At 53.7% G+C, this 18,575-nt stretch overlaps 1 protein-coding gene across 1 annotated transcript in view; it reads left to right on the top strand.

The window, feature by feature from the left end:
* PNPLA8 (patatin like domain 8, phospholipase A2) overlaps window positions 1-18,575 on the top strand; it is a 108,637-nt gene that overhangs the window by 18,074 nt on the left and 71,988 nt on the right. Inside the window, 3 exon segments of the mRNA XM_075345003.1 lie at window positions 3,866-4,920; window positions 14,829-14,948; window positions 14,950-14,979. Coding sequence (XP_075201118.1) covers window positions 3,898-4,920; window positions 14,829-14,948; window positions 14,950-14,979 — 1,173 coding nt within the window. The 5' untranslated portion in view covers window positions 3,866-3,897.

The raw sequence follows: 18,575 nt of genomic DNA, 5'->3' as shown, positions 1-18,575 counted from the left end.
GGTATCCTATAGGTATAGGCATGTAAAGGCAGTGATGCCCCCGAGTTAACTCAGACTGCAGCATGTAAGGGCGGTGATGCCCCTGAGTGCACTAGGACTGCAGCATGTAAGGGCGATGATGCCCCTGAGTGCACTAGGACTGCAGCATGTAAGGGCGATGATGCCCCTGAGTGCACTAGGACTGCAGCATGTAAGGGCGATGATGCCCCTGAGTGCACTAGGGCTGCAGCATGTAAGGGCGATGATGCCCCTGAGTGCACTAGGGCTGCAGCATGTAAGGGCGGTGATGCCACTGAGTGCACTAGGACTGCAGCATGTAAGGGCGGTGATGCCCCTGAGTGCACTAGGACTGCAGCATGTAAGGGCAGTGATGCCCCTGAGTGCACTAGGACTGCAGCATGTAAGGGCAGTGATGCCCCTGAGTGCACTAGGACTGCAGCATGTAAGGGCAGTGATGCCCCTGAGTGCACTAGGACTGCAGCATGTAAGGGCGGTGATGCCCCTGAGTGCACTAGGACTGCAGCATGTAAGGGTGGTGATGCCCCTGAGTGCACTAGGACTGCAGCATGTAAGGGCAGTGATGCCACTGAGTGCTCTAGGACTGCAGCATGTAAGGGCGGTGATGCCACTGAGTGCACTAGGACTGCAGCATGTAAGGGTGGTGATGCCCCTGAGTGCACTAGGACTGCAGCATGTAAGGGCAGTGATGCCCCTGAGTGCACTAGGACTGCAGCATGTAAGGGCAGTGATGCCCCTGAGTGCACTAGGACTGCAGCATGTAAGGGCAGTGATGCTCCCAGTGCACTAGGACTGCGGCATGTAAGGGCAGTGATGCCCCTGAGTGCACTAGGACTGCAGCATGTAATGGCGGTGATGCCACTGAGTGCACTAGGACTGCAGCATATAAGGGCGGTGATGCCCCTGAGTGCACTAGGACTGCGGCATGTAAGGGCAGTGATGCTCCCAGTGCACTAGGACTGCAGCATGTAAGGGCAGTGATGCCACTGAGTGCACTAGGACTGCGGCATGTAAGGGCAGTGATGCCACTGAGTGCACTAGGACTGCAGCATGTAAGGGCGGTGATGCCCCTGAGTGCACTAGGACTGCAGCATGTAAGGGCAGTGATGCCCCTGAGTGCACAAGGACTGCAGCATGTAAGGGCAATGATGCCCCTGAGTGCACTAGGACTGCAGCATGTAAGGGCGGTGATGCCCCTGAGTGCACTAGGACTGCAGCATGTAAGGGCAGTGATGCCCCTGAGTGCACTAGGACTGCGGCATGTAAGGGCAGTGATGCCACTGAGTGCACTAGGACTGCGGCATGTAAGGGCAGTGATGCCCCTGAGTGCACTAGGACTGCGGCATGTAAGGGCAGTGATGCCACTGAGTGCACTAGGACTGCGGCATGTAAGGGCAGTGATGCTCCCAGTGCACTAGGACTGCGGCATGTAAGGGCAGTGATGCCCCTGAGTGCACTAGGACTGCGGCATGTAAGGGCAGTGATGCTCCCAGTGCACTAGGACTGCGGCATGTAAGGGCAGTGATGCCCCTGAGTGCACTAGGACTGCAGCATGTAAGGGCAGTGATGCTCCCAGTGCACTAGGACTGCGGCATGTAAGGGCGGTGATGCCCCTGAGTGCACTAGGACTGCAGCATATAAGGGCGGTGATGCCCCTGAGTGCACTAGGACTGCGGCATCTAAGGGCAGTGATGCTCCCAGTGCACTAGGACTGCAGCATGTAAGGGCAGTGATGCCCCTGAGTGCACTAGGACTGCAGCATGTAAGGGCAGTGATGCCCCTGAGTGCACTAGGACTGCAGCATGTAATGGCGGTGATGCCACTGAGTGCACTAGGACTGCAGCATATAAGGGCGGTGATGCCCCTGAGTGCACTAGGACTGCGGCATGTAAGGGCAGTGATGCTCCCAGTGCACTAGGACTGCAGCATGTAAGGGCAGTGATGCCACTGAGTGCACTAGGACTGCGGCATGTAAGGGCAGTGATGCCACTGAGTGCACTAGGACTGCAGCATGTAAGGGCGGTGATGCCCCTGAGTGCACTAGGACTGCAGCATGTAAGGGCAGTGATGCCCCTGAGTGCACTAGGACTGCAGCATGTAAGGGCGGTGATGCCACTGAGTGCACTAGGACTGCAGCATGTAAGGGCAGTGATGCCCCTGAGTGCACAAGGACTGCAGCATGTAAGGGCAATGATGCCCCTGAGTGCACTAGGACTGCGGCATGTAAGGGCAGTGATGCCCCTGAGTGCACTAGGACTGCGGCATGTAAGGGCAGTGATGCCACTGAGTGCACTAGGACTGCGACATGTAAGGGCAGTGATGCCCCTGAGTGCACTAGGACTGCGGCATGTAAGGGCAGTGATGCCACTGAGTGCACTAGGACTGCGACATGTAAGGGCAGTGATGCTCCCAGTGCACTAGGACTGCGGCATGTAAGGGCAGTGATGCCCCTGAGTGCACTAGGACTGCAGCATGTAAGGGCAGTGATGCTCCCAGTGCACTAGGACTGCGGCATGTAAGGGCAGTGATGCCCCTGAGTGCACTAGGACTGCGGCATGTAAGGGCAGTGATGCCCCTGAGTGCACAAGGACTGCAGCATGTAAGGGCAATGATGCCCCTGAGTGCACTAGGACTGCAGCATGTAAGGGCGGTGATGCTCCCAGTGCACTAGGACTGCGGCATGTAAGGGCAGTGATGCCCCTGAGTGCACTAGGACTGCAGCATGTAATGGCGGTGATGCCACTGAGTGCACTAGGACTGCAGCATATAAGGGCGGTGATGCCCCTGAGTGCACTAGGACTGCGGCATGTAAGGGCAGTGATGCTCCCAGTGCACTAGGACTGCGGCATGTAAGGGCAGTGATGCCACTGAGTGCACTAGGACTGCAGCATGTAAGGGCGGTGATGCCCCTGAGTGCACTAGGACTGCGGCATGTAAGGGCAGTGATGCCCCTGAATGCACTAGGACTGCGGCATGTAAGGGCAGTGATGCCCCTGAGTGCACTAGGACTGCGGCATGTAAGGGCAGTGAGGCCACAAGTGCTCTTTTTGCATGATTTGTTTTTACCTTCTACAACGTATTTTTCATGCCTGGCACATTGGTTCTCTACTGAAAAGCTATCCCTATTTTTATTGGGGAACCAGCACAAATACAGCCAAGCTGTAGTTACATGTGCTTAGGTTTTTGGTGACAAGTTCCCTTTAATTTCCAATATACTAAAACCTCTACAGCAGTGTAACATGGGACCTGCGACCATTTCTTCGTCACTCAGGTTTACATATCAGCAGACACTGTTCCTGTACTGTACTCACACATTCTACTGTATAAACTTACATTGTGTAAATAGACTCCGTATAATCTGCCATCTGCATTCCTTAAAAGGTTTGTAACAAGAATATATCCTTTCTCTTTGAGATCTGAAATAACTTCTGGATCGCTGTGGGTCTGACTGCTGGGACCCCCACCAATCCTGAAATGGGGCTCTAATGATGATGGGGCTCTAATGTATGATGATGATGGGGCTCTAATGTATGATTAGAGCAAAGGAGAAACATCTGCATCTCAGCTCCATTCATTCTATGTCAGGTTGTCAGTGATGGCAGAGTACAGTGTACGGAGTATGAACTGAGTGGAGGTGCACATGATCAGCCCCATCTTCTGTTCTCCGTCTTTGGGGGTCCCATCATAATCTGCGTGCAAACTGTTTATAAAGTATGACCCTGGAGACTCGTAATTATTACAGTGGGTATTCTGAACATTTCTCCACTCCAGATGCGCCATATATTTTATTGAGTTACACACAATGTCATTGATCTTTTGTCTTTATCATTTTTTTGTCTGCTTTCAGATTGCATTTGAGCAGTTGTGACAATACAAGTAATGCCCGTGCTGTTGCTGCTGGATACGTATCTGTATTTATTGACCTCTAGGAGGAGGATCTGGAGGAGACCTGATTTCAGCTCCGTGTGCTCCTACTGCAGACACTTCACCAATTACTCTAACATCCACTGTAGTAACTTTTTCTCAAAGTTTCAAGAACACGCACGTCCGCATAGGAGAGCAGGAAAAAGGGACTTTCTTCACCCCAACTCCCAACGTCATTCTTACTCAATTAGCTCAAAAGTCAGTACTACTACTTCAAAAGGAATAACTATTGCAAAGGCGTCTATGTCACGGATTAAGAATACTTTAGATTCTGTCACTAAAGTTGTCTCAAGTACACATGGAGACTTATTTTCGCGTATTGTCCGTCCAAAGCCAAGTTCTGCCACAACTGGGAAAGAAGAAACTATCCAAATAAGGGAGGCGAGTGCAAGCCCATCCAACTCTGATAAAGGCGAAGTCCAGGATACTGACCAGGACCTTCCAAATCAGTCCAAGAAAACTAGTGGTGCAGCTGAATCTACCTCGCAACTCACCCAAGCCAGTTCTGTGGATGCTTTACAAGAAGGCACTGAGCCCAGACCCGGGCTGTTCCACGCCAGTTATATTACCACTAACTTTGGGGAGACCTATAACTTCTTGTCCCATCATATAAACTCCTACTTTGCAAACGAAGCAAACATGGAGAAGAATAACATTGACCAGATTGGTAAAGGGCACAGTATTGACGTAGTCCATGACAAGGAAAAAGACTTGGCCCCTGAAACGGAAGACAGCACAAGTTCTGCAAAGAAAAGCATTTCAAATTTTCTAACAAATCAGTCCAGTAATGTCCATGCTTTTGTGGGTAATTATCTTGGAGGTCTTGTGCCCAAATTCAAGCCTGAGATGAAGCCCGCCCTAGAGGAAAAGGCCAAAGAGCAAGAAAGTGAAGAAACCGTCAATAAGACTGAGCAAGAAATAAGTAAAGATAAAGCTGTGGATGAAAAAGCCAAGCGGTTGTCTCTTCAGAGGGAAAAGGTAGGTCGTAGTCCGGAGCTACGCTGTCTCTTGAACATCCCTTGAAATGAATAGGAGTAATGGAAGAGGCATAGCTCACTGTTTCTGGTTCCAAATATACTGTATTTTCCAGATTGTAAGATGCAGCTTCCCCCCCCCCCCAAAACTGGAAGTAAAATGGGGGTGCATCTTACAAAATTGATATAGCTTACCGGGGCGGCAGTGGTGGAGTGGGGTTATAGGAGGCAGGGTCACAGCACGGGCTCAGGAGCGTCGAGGCAGGTGCCATTGATGTGTGGGCAGGCTGCGGGGGTGTCATTGCAGTGGAGCGACTCAGGAGGGTCATAGGACCGGGGTGTCTTGGCAGTGGGTGCATTGAGGTGACTGCAGGCTCCATTGAATCGCCCATGATTGACGCGATAAACTTCAAGAAAATGGCCACGGAGGTGGCGTGTGCGCAGATGGACGTAGTGGACTTCAATAAAATGGCCGCTGAGTCCTAGCTGCGCCGCCTCCGTGGCCATTTTCTTAAAGTCCATCTCGTCAACTGCGGGCGAGTCAACGGAGCCCGCAGTCAAATCAATGGCACTCTTCGTCGAGACACCCTGTTCTGTGACCCTCCTGAGTCGCTCCACTACAGTGTCACCCCTGCAGACCGCCAGCAAATCAATGGTGCCCGCCGCCATGACACCCTCGAGCCTGCATTACTGCCGACCCTCCTGAGACGGAACACGCCCCCCTCTGAGTTCGCAGCATCACCCTGCCTCCTGTGATCTTCCTGAGCCTCCCCACCACCGCCAACCCCCCCCCGGTGCGCATTAGGATTAATACGCACTAGGATTAAGACAGACCTTCATTTTATCATTAAAAATTATTTTTTCCTGTTTTCCTCCTCTAAATTTGGAGTGCGTCTTATAAAACGAAAAATACGATAACTAGCATTTTTACGTCTTGCTTTCTAAAATGAATTAACACCTTAAATATAAATATACTACATCACAAACACCATACATGTCTAATGCATGCTCCCCCATATAGATAAGATATGGATAAATGAATACAATGACCAAAATAGGGATCAGGAATAGGATCCAAGTAACATAAATAATAAGTAAAGCACAAACATATCAGTGTTTCTAGTGATGTGATATAACCACGTATACAAATAAATTGATAAAGTACAATAGATATAAAGCGCAAAATAACCATGAAAGTGCCCAAGTGCCAATAACAAAAATAAGTATATAGTACTATGACGTATAATGAACCCATAATATAATGTAGCTGGAGAGATCACAGAATGAGATGAAGTAATTGAGATGTCAGCAGTGAGACCTCACGTGTATCGCTGCTCAGGGCAGCTTCATCAGGGGCAAATACACAAAACACAAAGAAGCACTAGCATTATATATAATGTAAATTGAATTACCTGTGAGCGTATTCTTGAAATGGAATTTGGTGGAGATGAGAGTCATAATTATGCATTTAATGGCAAAATCATGTCGTCAGTGACCCAATATACGCATGCGTGAACAAATTGCATGAAAAAGAATGGTTTCATGCTATTATGGTATCTGGTTTCATGCCATCAGGCTGGTCCTATGCAAATCCTTTGCGACGTGCACTCTTACTTTTCAGATTACTCACAATTGTAACACCCCCACATATATAAAGTAATATTTTTTTTTTAAGTATCGTGTAGATTTATCTGTCTTTTCTGATTCATGTGGCCTTTTTGCTTTTATATCAGCAGATGCTATTACATGTAGTTGTTTATCCCCATTTGTGGATTGCTTTAATTTTTTTATCCTGCAGATTTATGCATGTACCCTGTTATACAACTTTATTATGCAGATTAATCCAATCATAATGCTACACCCTATGATACTGAGCATTTGTGTGCAACATTCTATGCTTTGTATCTAGAACCCATACTGGTTATACTCCCACTGAAGGTCTTTTTGATATATGTTGCCTTTTTGATGCATGCTAATGTGGTATAGTCGCAATGACTTCAGCCATTATTATCCATGTGGGGACTGTAATTGACATGCGCAGCTTATTCACACATGCAAAGATCAGGTCGCTGGCTACATGATTTTGCCATTCAGTGCACCATGGTAGTTAGATTTCACCAGTATTCATCTTAATTCATGCATTATATAATGCTGGCGCCTCCGTGGGTTCCGAGTTTTCCCTGATGAAGCTGCCCTGAGCAGCGAAACGTATGAAGTCTCATTGCTGATATCTCAATTACTTGACCTCATTCTGTGATCTCTCCAGCTACTTGGATATCATATTATGGGTTCAATATACTTTATATTGCTATATACTGCTTTTTTTTTCTTAGTACTTGAACATTATCCTAGCTATTTAGCACTTTATATTTATCTAAAAGGAAGTGCATGTTATTATTTAATTAATTTATTTGCATATGTGGTTATGAGATCACTAGAAGGTGGCCCGATTCTACGCATCGGGTATTCTAGAATTTACATATTGTGTAGTTAATGTATGATTTTTGTTATTTATTTTTATATATATATATATATATATATATATATATATATATATATATATATATATATATATATATATATATAGATGTTGTTGTGTGTAGTTACCAAGTGTTTGTGTAGGGCCTGTAAATGTTCTGGGTGTCGTCTGGGTGTGGCAGGGGGTGAGAGCGGTGTTGTTTGTGTGTTGCGTTATTTGTGGAGCACTGTGTGTCTGTAGCGTTGTGTGTGTGTGTTGCGCGGTGTGTGTGTTTTGGGGGGGAGGTATGTTTTGTGCAATGTGTGTGTTGTGCGGTATGTGCGTATATTTGTGTGTGCCGCGGTGTTTGTGTGTGTGTGGGTGTCTGTGTATGGCAGTGTTTGTGGTTCCCAGTGTGTGTGTGGTGTGTTGTGCAGTGCGTGTGTGGCAGTGTGTGTGTGTTTTGGGGGGAGGTGTGCACCCCCCATCGTGCTCCATCCCCCATGCTGCGCACCCCCCATCGTGCTCCATCCTCCATGCTACGCACCCCCCATCGTGCTCCATCCCCCCATGCTGCGCACCCCCCCATCGTGCTCCATCCCCCATGCTGCGCACCCCCCCATCGTGCTCCATCCCCCCATGCTGCGCACTCCCCATCGTGCTCCATCCCCCATGCTGCGCACTCCCCATCGTGCTCCATCCCCCATGCTGCGCACTCCCCCATCGTGCTCCATCCCCCATGCTGCGCACTCCCCATCGTGCTCCATCCCCCATGCTGCGCACTCCCCATCGTGCTCCATCCCCCATGCTGCGCACTCCCCATCGTGCTCCATCCCCCATGCTGCGCACTCCCCATCGTGCTCCATCCCCCATGCTGCGCACTCCCCATCGTGCTCCATCCCCCATGCTGCGCACTCCCCATCGTGCTCCATCCCCCATGCTGCGCACTTCCCCATCGTGCTCCATCCCCCATGCTGCGCACTCCCCATCGTGCTCCATCCCCCATGCTGCGCACTCCCCATCGTGCTCCATCCCCCATGCTGCGCACTCCCCATCGTGCTCCATCCCCCATGCTGCGCACTCCCCATCGTGCTCCATCCCCCATGCTGCGCACTCCCCATCGTGCTCCATCCCCCATGCTGCGCACCTCCCCATCGTGCTCCATCCCCCATGCTGCGCACTTCCCCATCGTGCTCCATCCCCCATGCTGCGCACTCCCAAACGTGCTCCATCCCCCATGCTGCGCACTCCCCATTGTGCTCCATCTCCCATGCTGCGCACTCCCCATCGTGCTCCATCCCCCATGCTGCGCACTCCCCATCGTGCTCCATCCCCCATGCTGCGCACTCCCCATCGTGCTCCATCCCCCATGCTGCGCACTTCCCCATCGTGCTCCATCCCCCATGCTGCGCACTTCCCCATCGTGCTCCATCCCCCATGCTGCGCATTGCCCATCGTGCTCCATCCCCCATGCTGCGCATTTCCCATCGTGCTCCATCCCCCATGCTGCGCACTCCCCATCGTGCTCCATCCCCCATGCTGCGCACTCCCCATCGTGCTCCATCCCTCATGCTGCGCACTCCCCATCGTGCTCCATCCCTCATGCTGCGCACTCCCCATCGTGCTCCATCCCCCATGCTGCGCACTCCCCATCGTGCTCCATCCCCCATGCTGCGCACTCCCCATCGTGCTCCATCCCCCATGCTGCGCACTCCCCATCGTGCTCCATCCCCCATGCTGCGCACCCCCCATCGTGCTCCATCCCCCATGCTGCGCACTCCCCCATCGTGCTCCATCCCCCATGCTGCGCACCCCCCATCGTGCTCCATCCCCCATGCTGCGCACCCCCCATCGTGCTCCATCCCCCATGCTGCGCACCCCCCCATCGTGCTCCATCCCCCATGCTGCGCACCCCCCATCGTGCTCCATCCCCCATGCTGCGCACTCCCCATCGTGCTCCATCCCCCATGCTGCGCACTCCCCCATCGTGCTCCATCCCCATGCTGCGCACTCCCCATCGTGCTCCATCCCCCATGCTGCGCACTCCCCATCGTGCTCCATCCCCCATGCTGCGCACTCCCCATCGTGCTCCATCCCCCATGCTGCGCACTCCCCATCGTGCTCCATCCCCCATGCTGCGCACTCCCCATCGTGCTCCATCCCCCATGCTGCGCACTCCCCATCGTGCCTCCATCCCCCATGCTGCGCACTTCCCCATCGTGCTCCATCCCCCATGCTGCGCACTCCCCATCGTGCTCCATCCCCATGCTGCGCACTCCCCATCGTGCTCCATCCCCCCATGCTGCGCACTCCCCATCGTGCTCCATCCCCCATGCTGCGCACTCCCCATCGTGCTCCATCCCCCATGCTGCGCACTCCCCATCGTGCTCCATCCCCCATGCTGCGCACTTCCCATCGTGCTCCATCCCCCATGCTGCGCACTCCCCATCGTGCTCCATCCCCCATGCTGCGCACTCCCCATCGTGCTCCATCCCCCATGCTGCGCACTCCCCCATCGTGCTCCATCCCCCATGCTGCGCACTCCCCATCGTGCTCCATCCCCCATGCTGCGCACTCCCCATCGTGCTCCATCCCCCATGCTGCGCACTCCCCATCGTGCTCCATCCCCCATGCTGCGCACTCCCCATCGTGCTCCATCCCCCATGCTGCGCACTCCCCATCGTGCTCCATCCCCCCATGCTGCGCACTCCCCATCGTGCTCCATCCCCCATGCTGCGCACTCCCCATCGTGCTCCATCCCCCATGCTGCGCACTCCCCCATCGTGCTCCATCCCCCATGCTGCGCACTCCCCATCGTGCTCCATCCCCCATGCTGCGCACTTCCCCATCGTGCTCCATCCCCCATGCTGCGCACTCCCCATCGTGCTCCATCCCCCATGCTGCGCACTCCCCATCGTGCTCCATCCCCCATGCTGCGCACTCCCCATCGTGCTCCATCCCCCATGCTGCGCACTCCCCATCGTGCTCCCATCCCCTATGCTGCGCACTCCCCATCGTGCTCCATCCCCCATGCTGCGCACTCCCCATCGTGCTCCATCCCCCATGCTGCGCACTTCCCCATCGTGCTCCATCCCCCATGCTGCGCACTCCCCATCGTGCTCCATCCCCATGCTGCGCACTCCCCATCGTGCTCCATCCCCCATGCTGCGCACTCCCCATCGTGCTCCATCCCCCATGCTGCGCATCCCCCATCGTGCTCCATCCCCCATGCTGCGCACCCCCCATCGTGCTCCATCCCCCATGCTGCGCACCCCCCATCGTGCTCCATCCCCCCATGCTGCGCACCCCCCATCGTGCTCCATCCCCCATGCTGCGCACCCCCCATCGTGCTCCATCCCCCATGCTGCGCACCCCCCATCGTGCTCCATCCCCCATGCTGCGCACTCCCCCCATCGTGCTCCATCCCCCATGCTGCGCACCCCCCCATCGTGCTCCATCCCCCATGCTGCGCACCCCCCCATCGTGCTCCATCCCCCATGCTGCGCACTCCCCATCGTGCTCCATCCCCCCATGCTGCGCACTCCCCATCGTGCTCCATCCCCCATGCTGCGCACTCCCCCATCGTGCTCCATCCCCCATGCTGCGCACTCCCCATCGTGCTCCATCCCCCATGCTGCGCACTCCCCATCGTGCTCCATCCCCCATGCTGCGCACTCCCCATCGTGCTCCATCCCCCATGCTGCGCACTCCCCCATCGTGCTCCATCCCCCATGCTGCGCACTCCCCATCGTGCTCCATCCCCCATGCTGCGCACTCCCCCATCGTGCTCCATCCCCCATGCTGCGCACTCCCCATCGTGCTCCATCCCCCATGCTGCGCACTCCCCATCGTGCTCCATCCCCCATGCTGCGCACTCCCCCATCGTGCTCCATCCCCCATGCTGCGCACTCCCCATCGTGCTCCATCCCCCATGCTGCGCACTCCCCATCGTGCTCCATCCCCCATGCTGCGCACTCCCCATCGTGCTCCATCCCCCATGCTGCGCACTCCCCATCGTGCTCCATCCCCCATGCTGCGCACTCCCCATCGTGCTCCATCCCCCATGCTGCGCACTCCCCCATCGTTGCTCCATCCCCCATGCTGCGCACTCCCCATCGTGCTCCATCCCCCATGCGGCGCACTCCCCATCGTGCTCCATCCCCCATGCGGCGCACTCCCCATCGTGCTCCATCCCCCATGCGGCGCACTCCCCCATCGTGCTCTATCCCCCATGCTGCGCACCCCCCCATCGTGCTCCATCCCCCATGCTGCGCACCCCCCATCGTGCTCCATCCCCCATGCTGCGCACCCCCCCATCGTGCTCCACAGTAAACACATCAGACAGTATACACGCACACATCTGATCGCATACACTCACACACACACCCCACTTCTCCCTGTGCCCACCGGTGGGCGGTCCCCAGCAGCTGTGCTGCATGCCCGTGCTCCTCTGCCGACACTCACAGATCCGATCGCATACACTCACTCACACTGACGATATCGCACAGTGCTCACAGAATCACAACATCCGGAGATACCACATGCTTCCGGCCATGTGATCCTCCGGCAGGTCCTGGAAGGTCACTGCACAGTATCGCCGCCGAGAAGCAAGCGATATCACAGGATGTTGTGGAGTATGTGTGTGAGGTGTGTGTGTGTGTGTGTGTGAGAGTGAGTGTGATCTGATGTGTGTGCGTATGTGTGTGTTCCCGCCGCTGCAGGACCTTGATGCTCTCACCTGGGAGCCGTGTACGCTGGTAAACCATGCTACACAATATTACTCGGTGTACCATGGTTACCAGCGTACCCCGCCCCCCCACTCGCACGGGAGCCCACACCAGCGTACGCCGGCAACCCCAGCAATGCGAGGGTAATGTGTCTGCTGGGGTTGGCGGCGTACGCTGATGTGGGCTCCCCGGGGGTACAGCACTGACCTGAGAGTCGGGGCTCCGTATCGGTTCGGGGGAATGCGTGCGGGGGGCGGGGGCCAGAGCGAGCGTGCAATGCGTGAGGGGGGGCGGGGCGTGGCAGAGTTGCTAATGCGTGCAGGGGGCCGGGGCGAGAGGCCAATCCGTGTGGGGGGGCGGAGCCGAGGCTTGGGGGCCAATGAGACGCTTGTCGCGGTAAGGACAGAATTTTTGGAGCAAGGACTGACAGACAGAATAAGGCAATTATATGTATAGCTTAGATACACATATACTTTTTTGCACCTCACTTATTTATTTATGGTACTTGTATTGTTTACCTGATACAGTTATTGGTTATTGTACCCATTTATCCCAAGGATTCATTTACCCATATTTTTTCTTGATATCCATTTGTTATCTATACTGGAGACCACACCTGATACATCTGTGATGTCACTGATGTAGTATATTTACATTTGTTTTTCATTCATTTTAACTATGGAGTGTTTGATTTGCTGTTTTATTGTTTTTTCATATAGACATGCACATTGTTTTTTATATTGCCTCCCTTTTGTTTTTTGCGTTTAATTATCCCAGGTACTGATATAGCATATCAATATTTGCAGTATATTATTGGCAGTGCCTCTTTCTTGTTACTGTCCTCCCCCCAAAAAATAAAAACACTGCCTTATATTACTTGTTGCCCTGAAAAAATGTGCTAGGGCTTATTTTTTTGGGCAGGGCTACATTTTCAGGAAAAACACGACTTGTAGTGGCTAAGTTTATCCCACAAAAAAGGACAGCCCCCCCCAGGAGAATCATACTTAACAGATGTCTGCATCGCTCCCAGGTCCTCCTGCGATCCTCAGCGGGCACTACCAGCAGGTATGCTCCACAGCGGCCCCTCCCCCTGCTTCCAGCTGGCACACATGTACACACATTAGATCGCGCGCACATAGCATCTGGTGATACCATATTGCTTCCAGCCATCAAGGGAACCTGCGACACGGTGCATTGGAGTGTGAGGGACCTGCGCTGGAAAGCATCGGTGCGTTTCCCACGCAGGTCCCTCGTGTCACAGGTCCCCGGAGCAGTACAGTATCACCGGGGGGGGAGGTGTGCGTGCGCGCGCTCCACTGCAGGTCCTCCTGTTCTGGTTTGGTGACTATAATTACTGGATCTTCTTTCTTCTCTCTTTTGAGGGTGTCTGCTTTCAATAATGACGTGTCCTACAGCATTCTTTTAACTTTCTCCATTCATTATTGATTCACAAGTAGGGCTTATTTTCGGGGGAGGGCTTATATTTAAGCCTTACTCTGAAAAAGGCCGAAAATTCCTGCTGGGGGCTTATTTTCGGGGTAGGGCTTATTATCGGGGAAAACACAGTAGATATATTACTTCTTGCTTTCTAAACCATTGTCTTATCAAGTCAAGCAGGAGTTGGCATTTTGGTAGCAACTGTGAATTTGTATTAATTTTATATACTAGTGCGTATAACTAGTGCAAACCAAATACTCTTCTGATTGATATTCATATACAGCTTTTAATGCTGGTATAATTTTTTGGGAGCTGCCTTGATGTCGGCTTCTTGATATGAGCACTCATGTAAGACAGTGTCTGTTATTCTGGCATAGTGAGGGTGGTTTCCCATAATAAGGAGGTGGCCGACATTTTCCGTTATATAATGCTAATGTGTATTCAGAGGAAATTGTGCGGTGCCAATAGTTTATCTAGAAAATCGATTATTCTGATATAAGACTACAGAGCAAAATGTTCTCCTGTAAAAGTAAGTGTGGTTTAACCACCAGTGTCTATATCCATACCACAAGACTGTCTGAATGGGAATATATATCAGCCGTGCAGGACTGAAAAATCGATCAACAGCAGAAACTGGACTCCAGAAAACCTAGTTCTTCTCATTTAGATTCACATATAGGAAAGATAACAGACTCTAATACATCAGAGGGGATTATAGGGGTTTTTCTGATCTCAATGTACATTTTCTGTTGTCAGTCTAGGTAGCTGCTAATTGCAGAAAAATGTCAGTGTGCAATATGCACAATGTAAGGATTCCTCTCTATTTCAATTACTTTGTTTCAGCGTTCTATTGAGAGAAGAGGATGAGGCGGAAGTCTGCTTGTGGACCGTGGGTATATGTAAAATGCATATTTGACTGTCTGTTTGAGCTGGGAATAGATGGGAATGCTGACAGATTGCTGATTCAGTAGTGTGGCAATATGCAATCTGCAGTCACATGGAATAACTGCATACATTTGTGTTCACTATGTAAATCCCCTTTAAGGACGTCCTACATCCAGCTATACAGAATATGAGGATATTTCCTGTTTATTGCTTAGTTTTATATTGCACCATGTGTCATCCCTAAATGGTACGTTTTGTGAACATCATTGGGTCCCTTTTGATCTTGCCCACAGGGTCCCCCCAATGCTGCAGTATGTTCCAACACCTATACAGGATTATTGTTTTTGACTGAGTGAGTTTACTTATATGTAGAGAGAAGTAACAATTATCTTTTATTACATCTAGATTATTGCACGTGTGAGCGTCGATAACAGAACAAGATCTTTAGTTCAGTCCCTAAAAAGAGCTTCAGATCGAAGATTGTGCATCAATCGGGTTGAAGAGTTGAACTGTCACCTTCTAGAGTTTCCCCGAAACAAGGGGTGTCGCAGTAAAGGTATGATGTGACTGTATCATCAGTATTTTCAGTGGGGACAATGCTCTGGCCTATAAATGTGATCTATGTCTAACACTAGAATAAAGTGTCTCTCTCTCTCTCGCGCTCTCTCTCTCGCGCTCTCTCTCTCGCGCTCTCTCTCTCGCGCTCTCTCTCTCGCGCTCTCTCTCTCGCGCTCTCTCTCTCTCGCACTCTCTCTCTCGCGCTGCTCGCGCTCTCTCGCCTCGCGCTCTCTCGCTCGCGCTCTCTCGCTCGCGCTCTCTCGCTCGCGGCTCTCTCGCTCGCGCTCTCTCGCTCGCGCTCTCTCGCATCGCCGCGTCTCTCGCTCGCGCTCTCTCGCTCTTCGCTCTCTCTCTCTCGCTTCGCTCGCGCTCTCGCTCTCTCGCAGCTCCCAAAGTACCGACCTCAGCGTGCCCAACGTACGTTTCGCAGAAGCGATTTTCTTTATCTTCGTCAGGGTACGAGGCTCTGTGATGTGGTCCCACCAAGTGTAAATATTCAACGCTAGCGGAGGAATTCCGGAAACCCCCCTCCCCATAGTGGCACATGCGCAGATCGATGTGACGTGTCTTCCTGGCCGCCCCTTTCACATCGGAGCGCGCATGTGTGGGAGCGGGGAAGCGTCACCAGGGTAGTAAAAGCTGCATATCCTGCTATGCAGGCCCTCGTATATACACAGCTTGGTGTTATTCACAGTCATTCATTGCTGTGTATATACTCAGGTCTTCGGGGAAGCTCTAATCTGTCCATTCTTATATAGCAGACGTTGGTTAAGCACCACCGTGTGTGTGTATATATAATATATTTATATTTTCTCTGGTTATCATTTACTTTTTCACTCCACACACTATCCTGATGACCCACAAGTGAAGGCAGCACTTACGAATCCAATAAAAGTGTAAGTGTAACATTACTCCAACGTAGCTGTCAACATAAGAATGAAGTTCCAGGTTAATTAGGTTTTGTGCTCATTTGTTGTTGAGGACTAGATCACCAAATGAATAAGTGCCGCTAAAAACAAAAACCACTAAACCTGCAAAATAGGACACAGAACAAATAAATACTAAGCACATCAATATTAAAATACACGCTTTAAAATGAGGAGCAGGACTGGAAACTACTATATCCGCTTATTTGTATGCTACACAGTGGTGAGCGGCATTTATACCCGTCCTATAATCCGTTCGTGGCAAGTGCATGTATCTATTTTCCACAAACCTTTGAAAGTTTATAGCGCACCCCCTTTCTGCATATGTAAGGTGATACATGGTAAGTACACTATTCTCTTCCTGTATCCACACAGCTCGTGAAGATTTTTTTAGAATGTTTCCAGTATAACTTTTCACATAATATTGCAATATTTTTTATAAGATGTGAGCAGCAATGCTTATAGACAGCTCACCCGCCAGTGCAAACAAAGACATTAGGACAGTGGTGGGGAACCTCCGGGCCGCATGCGGCCCGCCATGACCTTTTATGTGGCCCCCGGGCAGATTCCCGGGGGAGGCAGTGCTCGTGCTGTCACAGCGGTCTTGCTGCCGCCGGCCCTTTAAATCCACACATTGCTGTTTGTGCTGCAATGTGTTCTCCCGTCGGCCAGTGCTTACTTTGTGGGCGGGTCCACAGCAGCCTCACAGCTTCCAGACTTGTGTGTCCGCCCTCTGCCCTCCGGAGATCAGTGCCCCGCCTTCTCCTTCTGATGCAGTGTGTCCGGCTCCTGCACTCCGGTGATGTCGAATGCAATGCTGCTGTGAGTCCAGCGCCGACCCCCCTGCTGCTATGTGCCCTGCCCAATGCTTTGTGCCTAAACCCCAGTTCTGTAAACCCTCTCCCCCAGAGTTGCATGAAACTCTCAGCACAGTGTGCCCCCCAATGTCCTGTGTGCACCCTTCCCCCAGTCCTGTGTGCACCCTTCCCCCAGTCCTGTGTGCACCCTTCCCCCAGTCCTGTGTGCACCCTTCCCCCAGTCCTGTGTGCACCCTTCCCCCAGTCCTGTGTGCACCCTTCCCCCAGTCCTGTGTGCACCCTTCCCCCAGTCCTGTGTGCACCCTTCCCCCAGTCCTGTGTGCACCCCCTCCCCCAGTCCTGTGTGCACCCCTCCCCCAGTCCTGTGTGCAGCCCCCCAATGTCCTGTGTGCACCCCCCACACAATCCTGTGTGCAGCCCCCCCAGTCCTATGTGCACCCCCCACACAATCCTGTGTGCAGCCACCCCAGTCCTATGTGCAACCCCCCACACAATCCCTGTCTGCATCCACCCCAGTCCTGTGTGCAGCCCATCACCCAGTCCTGTGTGCACCCCTCCCCCAGTCCTGTGTGCAGCCCCCCAATGTCCTGTGTGCACCCCCCCCACACAATCCTGTGTGCACCCCCCCCACACAATCCTGTGTTCACCCCCCACACAATCCTGTGTGCAGCCCCCCCAGTCCTGTGTGCAGCCCCCCCCCCCCAGTCCCTGTGTGCAGCCCCCCCCCCAGTCCTGTGTGCTGCCCCCCCCCCCAGTCCTGTGTGCTGCCCCCCCCCCAGTCCTGTGTGCTGCCCCCCCCCAGTCCCTGTGTGCTGCCCCCCCCCCAGTCCTGTGTGCTGCCCCCCCCCAGTCCTGTGTGCTGCCCCCCCCCAGTCCTGTGTGCTGCCCCCCCAGTCCTGTGTGCTGCCCCCCCCCCAGTCCTGTGTGCTGCGGCCCCCCCCCGGGCCCCAGTCCTGTGTGCTGCCCCCCCCCCAGTCCTGTGTGCTGCCCCCCCCCAGTCCTGTGTGCTGCCCCCCCCCCAGTCCTGTGTGCTGCCCCCCCCCAGTCCTGTGTGCTGCCCCCCCCCAGTCCTGTGTGCTGCCCCCCCCCCAGTCCTGGTGTGCTGGCCCCCCCCCCAGTCCTGTGTGCTGCCCCCCCCCCCAGTCCTGTGTGCTGCCCCCCCCCAGTCCTGTGTGCTGCCCCCCCCCCCAGTCCTGTGTGCTGCCCCCCCCCAGTCCTGTGTGCTGCCCCCCCCCCCAGTCCTGTGTGCTGCCCCCCCCCAGTCCTGTGTGCTGCCCCCCCCCAGTCCTGTGTGCTGCCCCCCCCCAGGTCCTGTGTGCTGCCCCCCCCCAGTCCTGTGTGCTGCCCGGCCCCCCCAGTCCTGTGTGCTGCCCCCCCACAGTCCTATGTGCTGCCCTCCCCCCCAGTCCTGTGTGCTGCCCCCCTCCCCCCCCAGTCCTGTGTGCTGCCCATCACCCAGTCCTGTGTGCTGCCCATCACCCAGTCCTGTGTGCTGCCCATCACCCAGTCCTGTGTGCTGCCCATCACCCAGTCCTGTGTGCTGCCCATCACCCAGTCCTGTGTGCTGCCCATCACCCAGTCCTGTGTGCTGCCCATCACCCAGTCCTGTGTGCTGCCCATCACCCAGTCCTGTGTGCTGCCCATCACCCAGTCCTGTGTGCTGCCCATCACCCAGTCCTGTGTGCTGCCCATCACCCAGTCCTGTGTGCTGCCCATCACCCAGTCCTGTGTGCTGCCCATCACCCAGTCCTGTGTGCTGCCCATCACCCAGTCCTGTGTGCTGCCCATCACCCAGTCCTGTGTGCTGCCCATCACCCAGTCCTCCTATTGTGCTGCCCATCAACCCAGTC

Source organism: Anomaloglossus baeobatrachus, chromosome 4 (genome assembly GCF_048569485.1).
Source record: "Anomaloglossus baeobatrachus isolate aAnoBae1 chromosome 4, aAnoBae1.hap1, whole genome shotgun sequence".
Taxonomy (NCBI): Eukaryota; Metazoa; Chordata; class Amphibia; order Anura; family Aromobatidae; genus Anomaloglossus; species Anomaloglossus baeobatrachus.
This window is presented reverse-complemented; position numbering and strand designations above follow the sequence as displayed.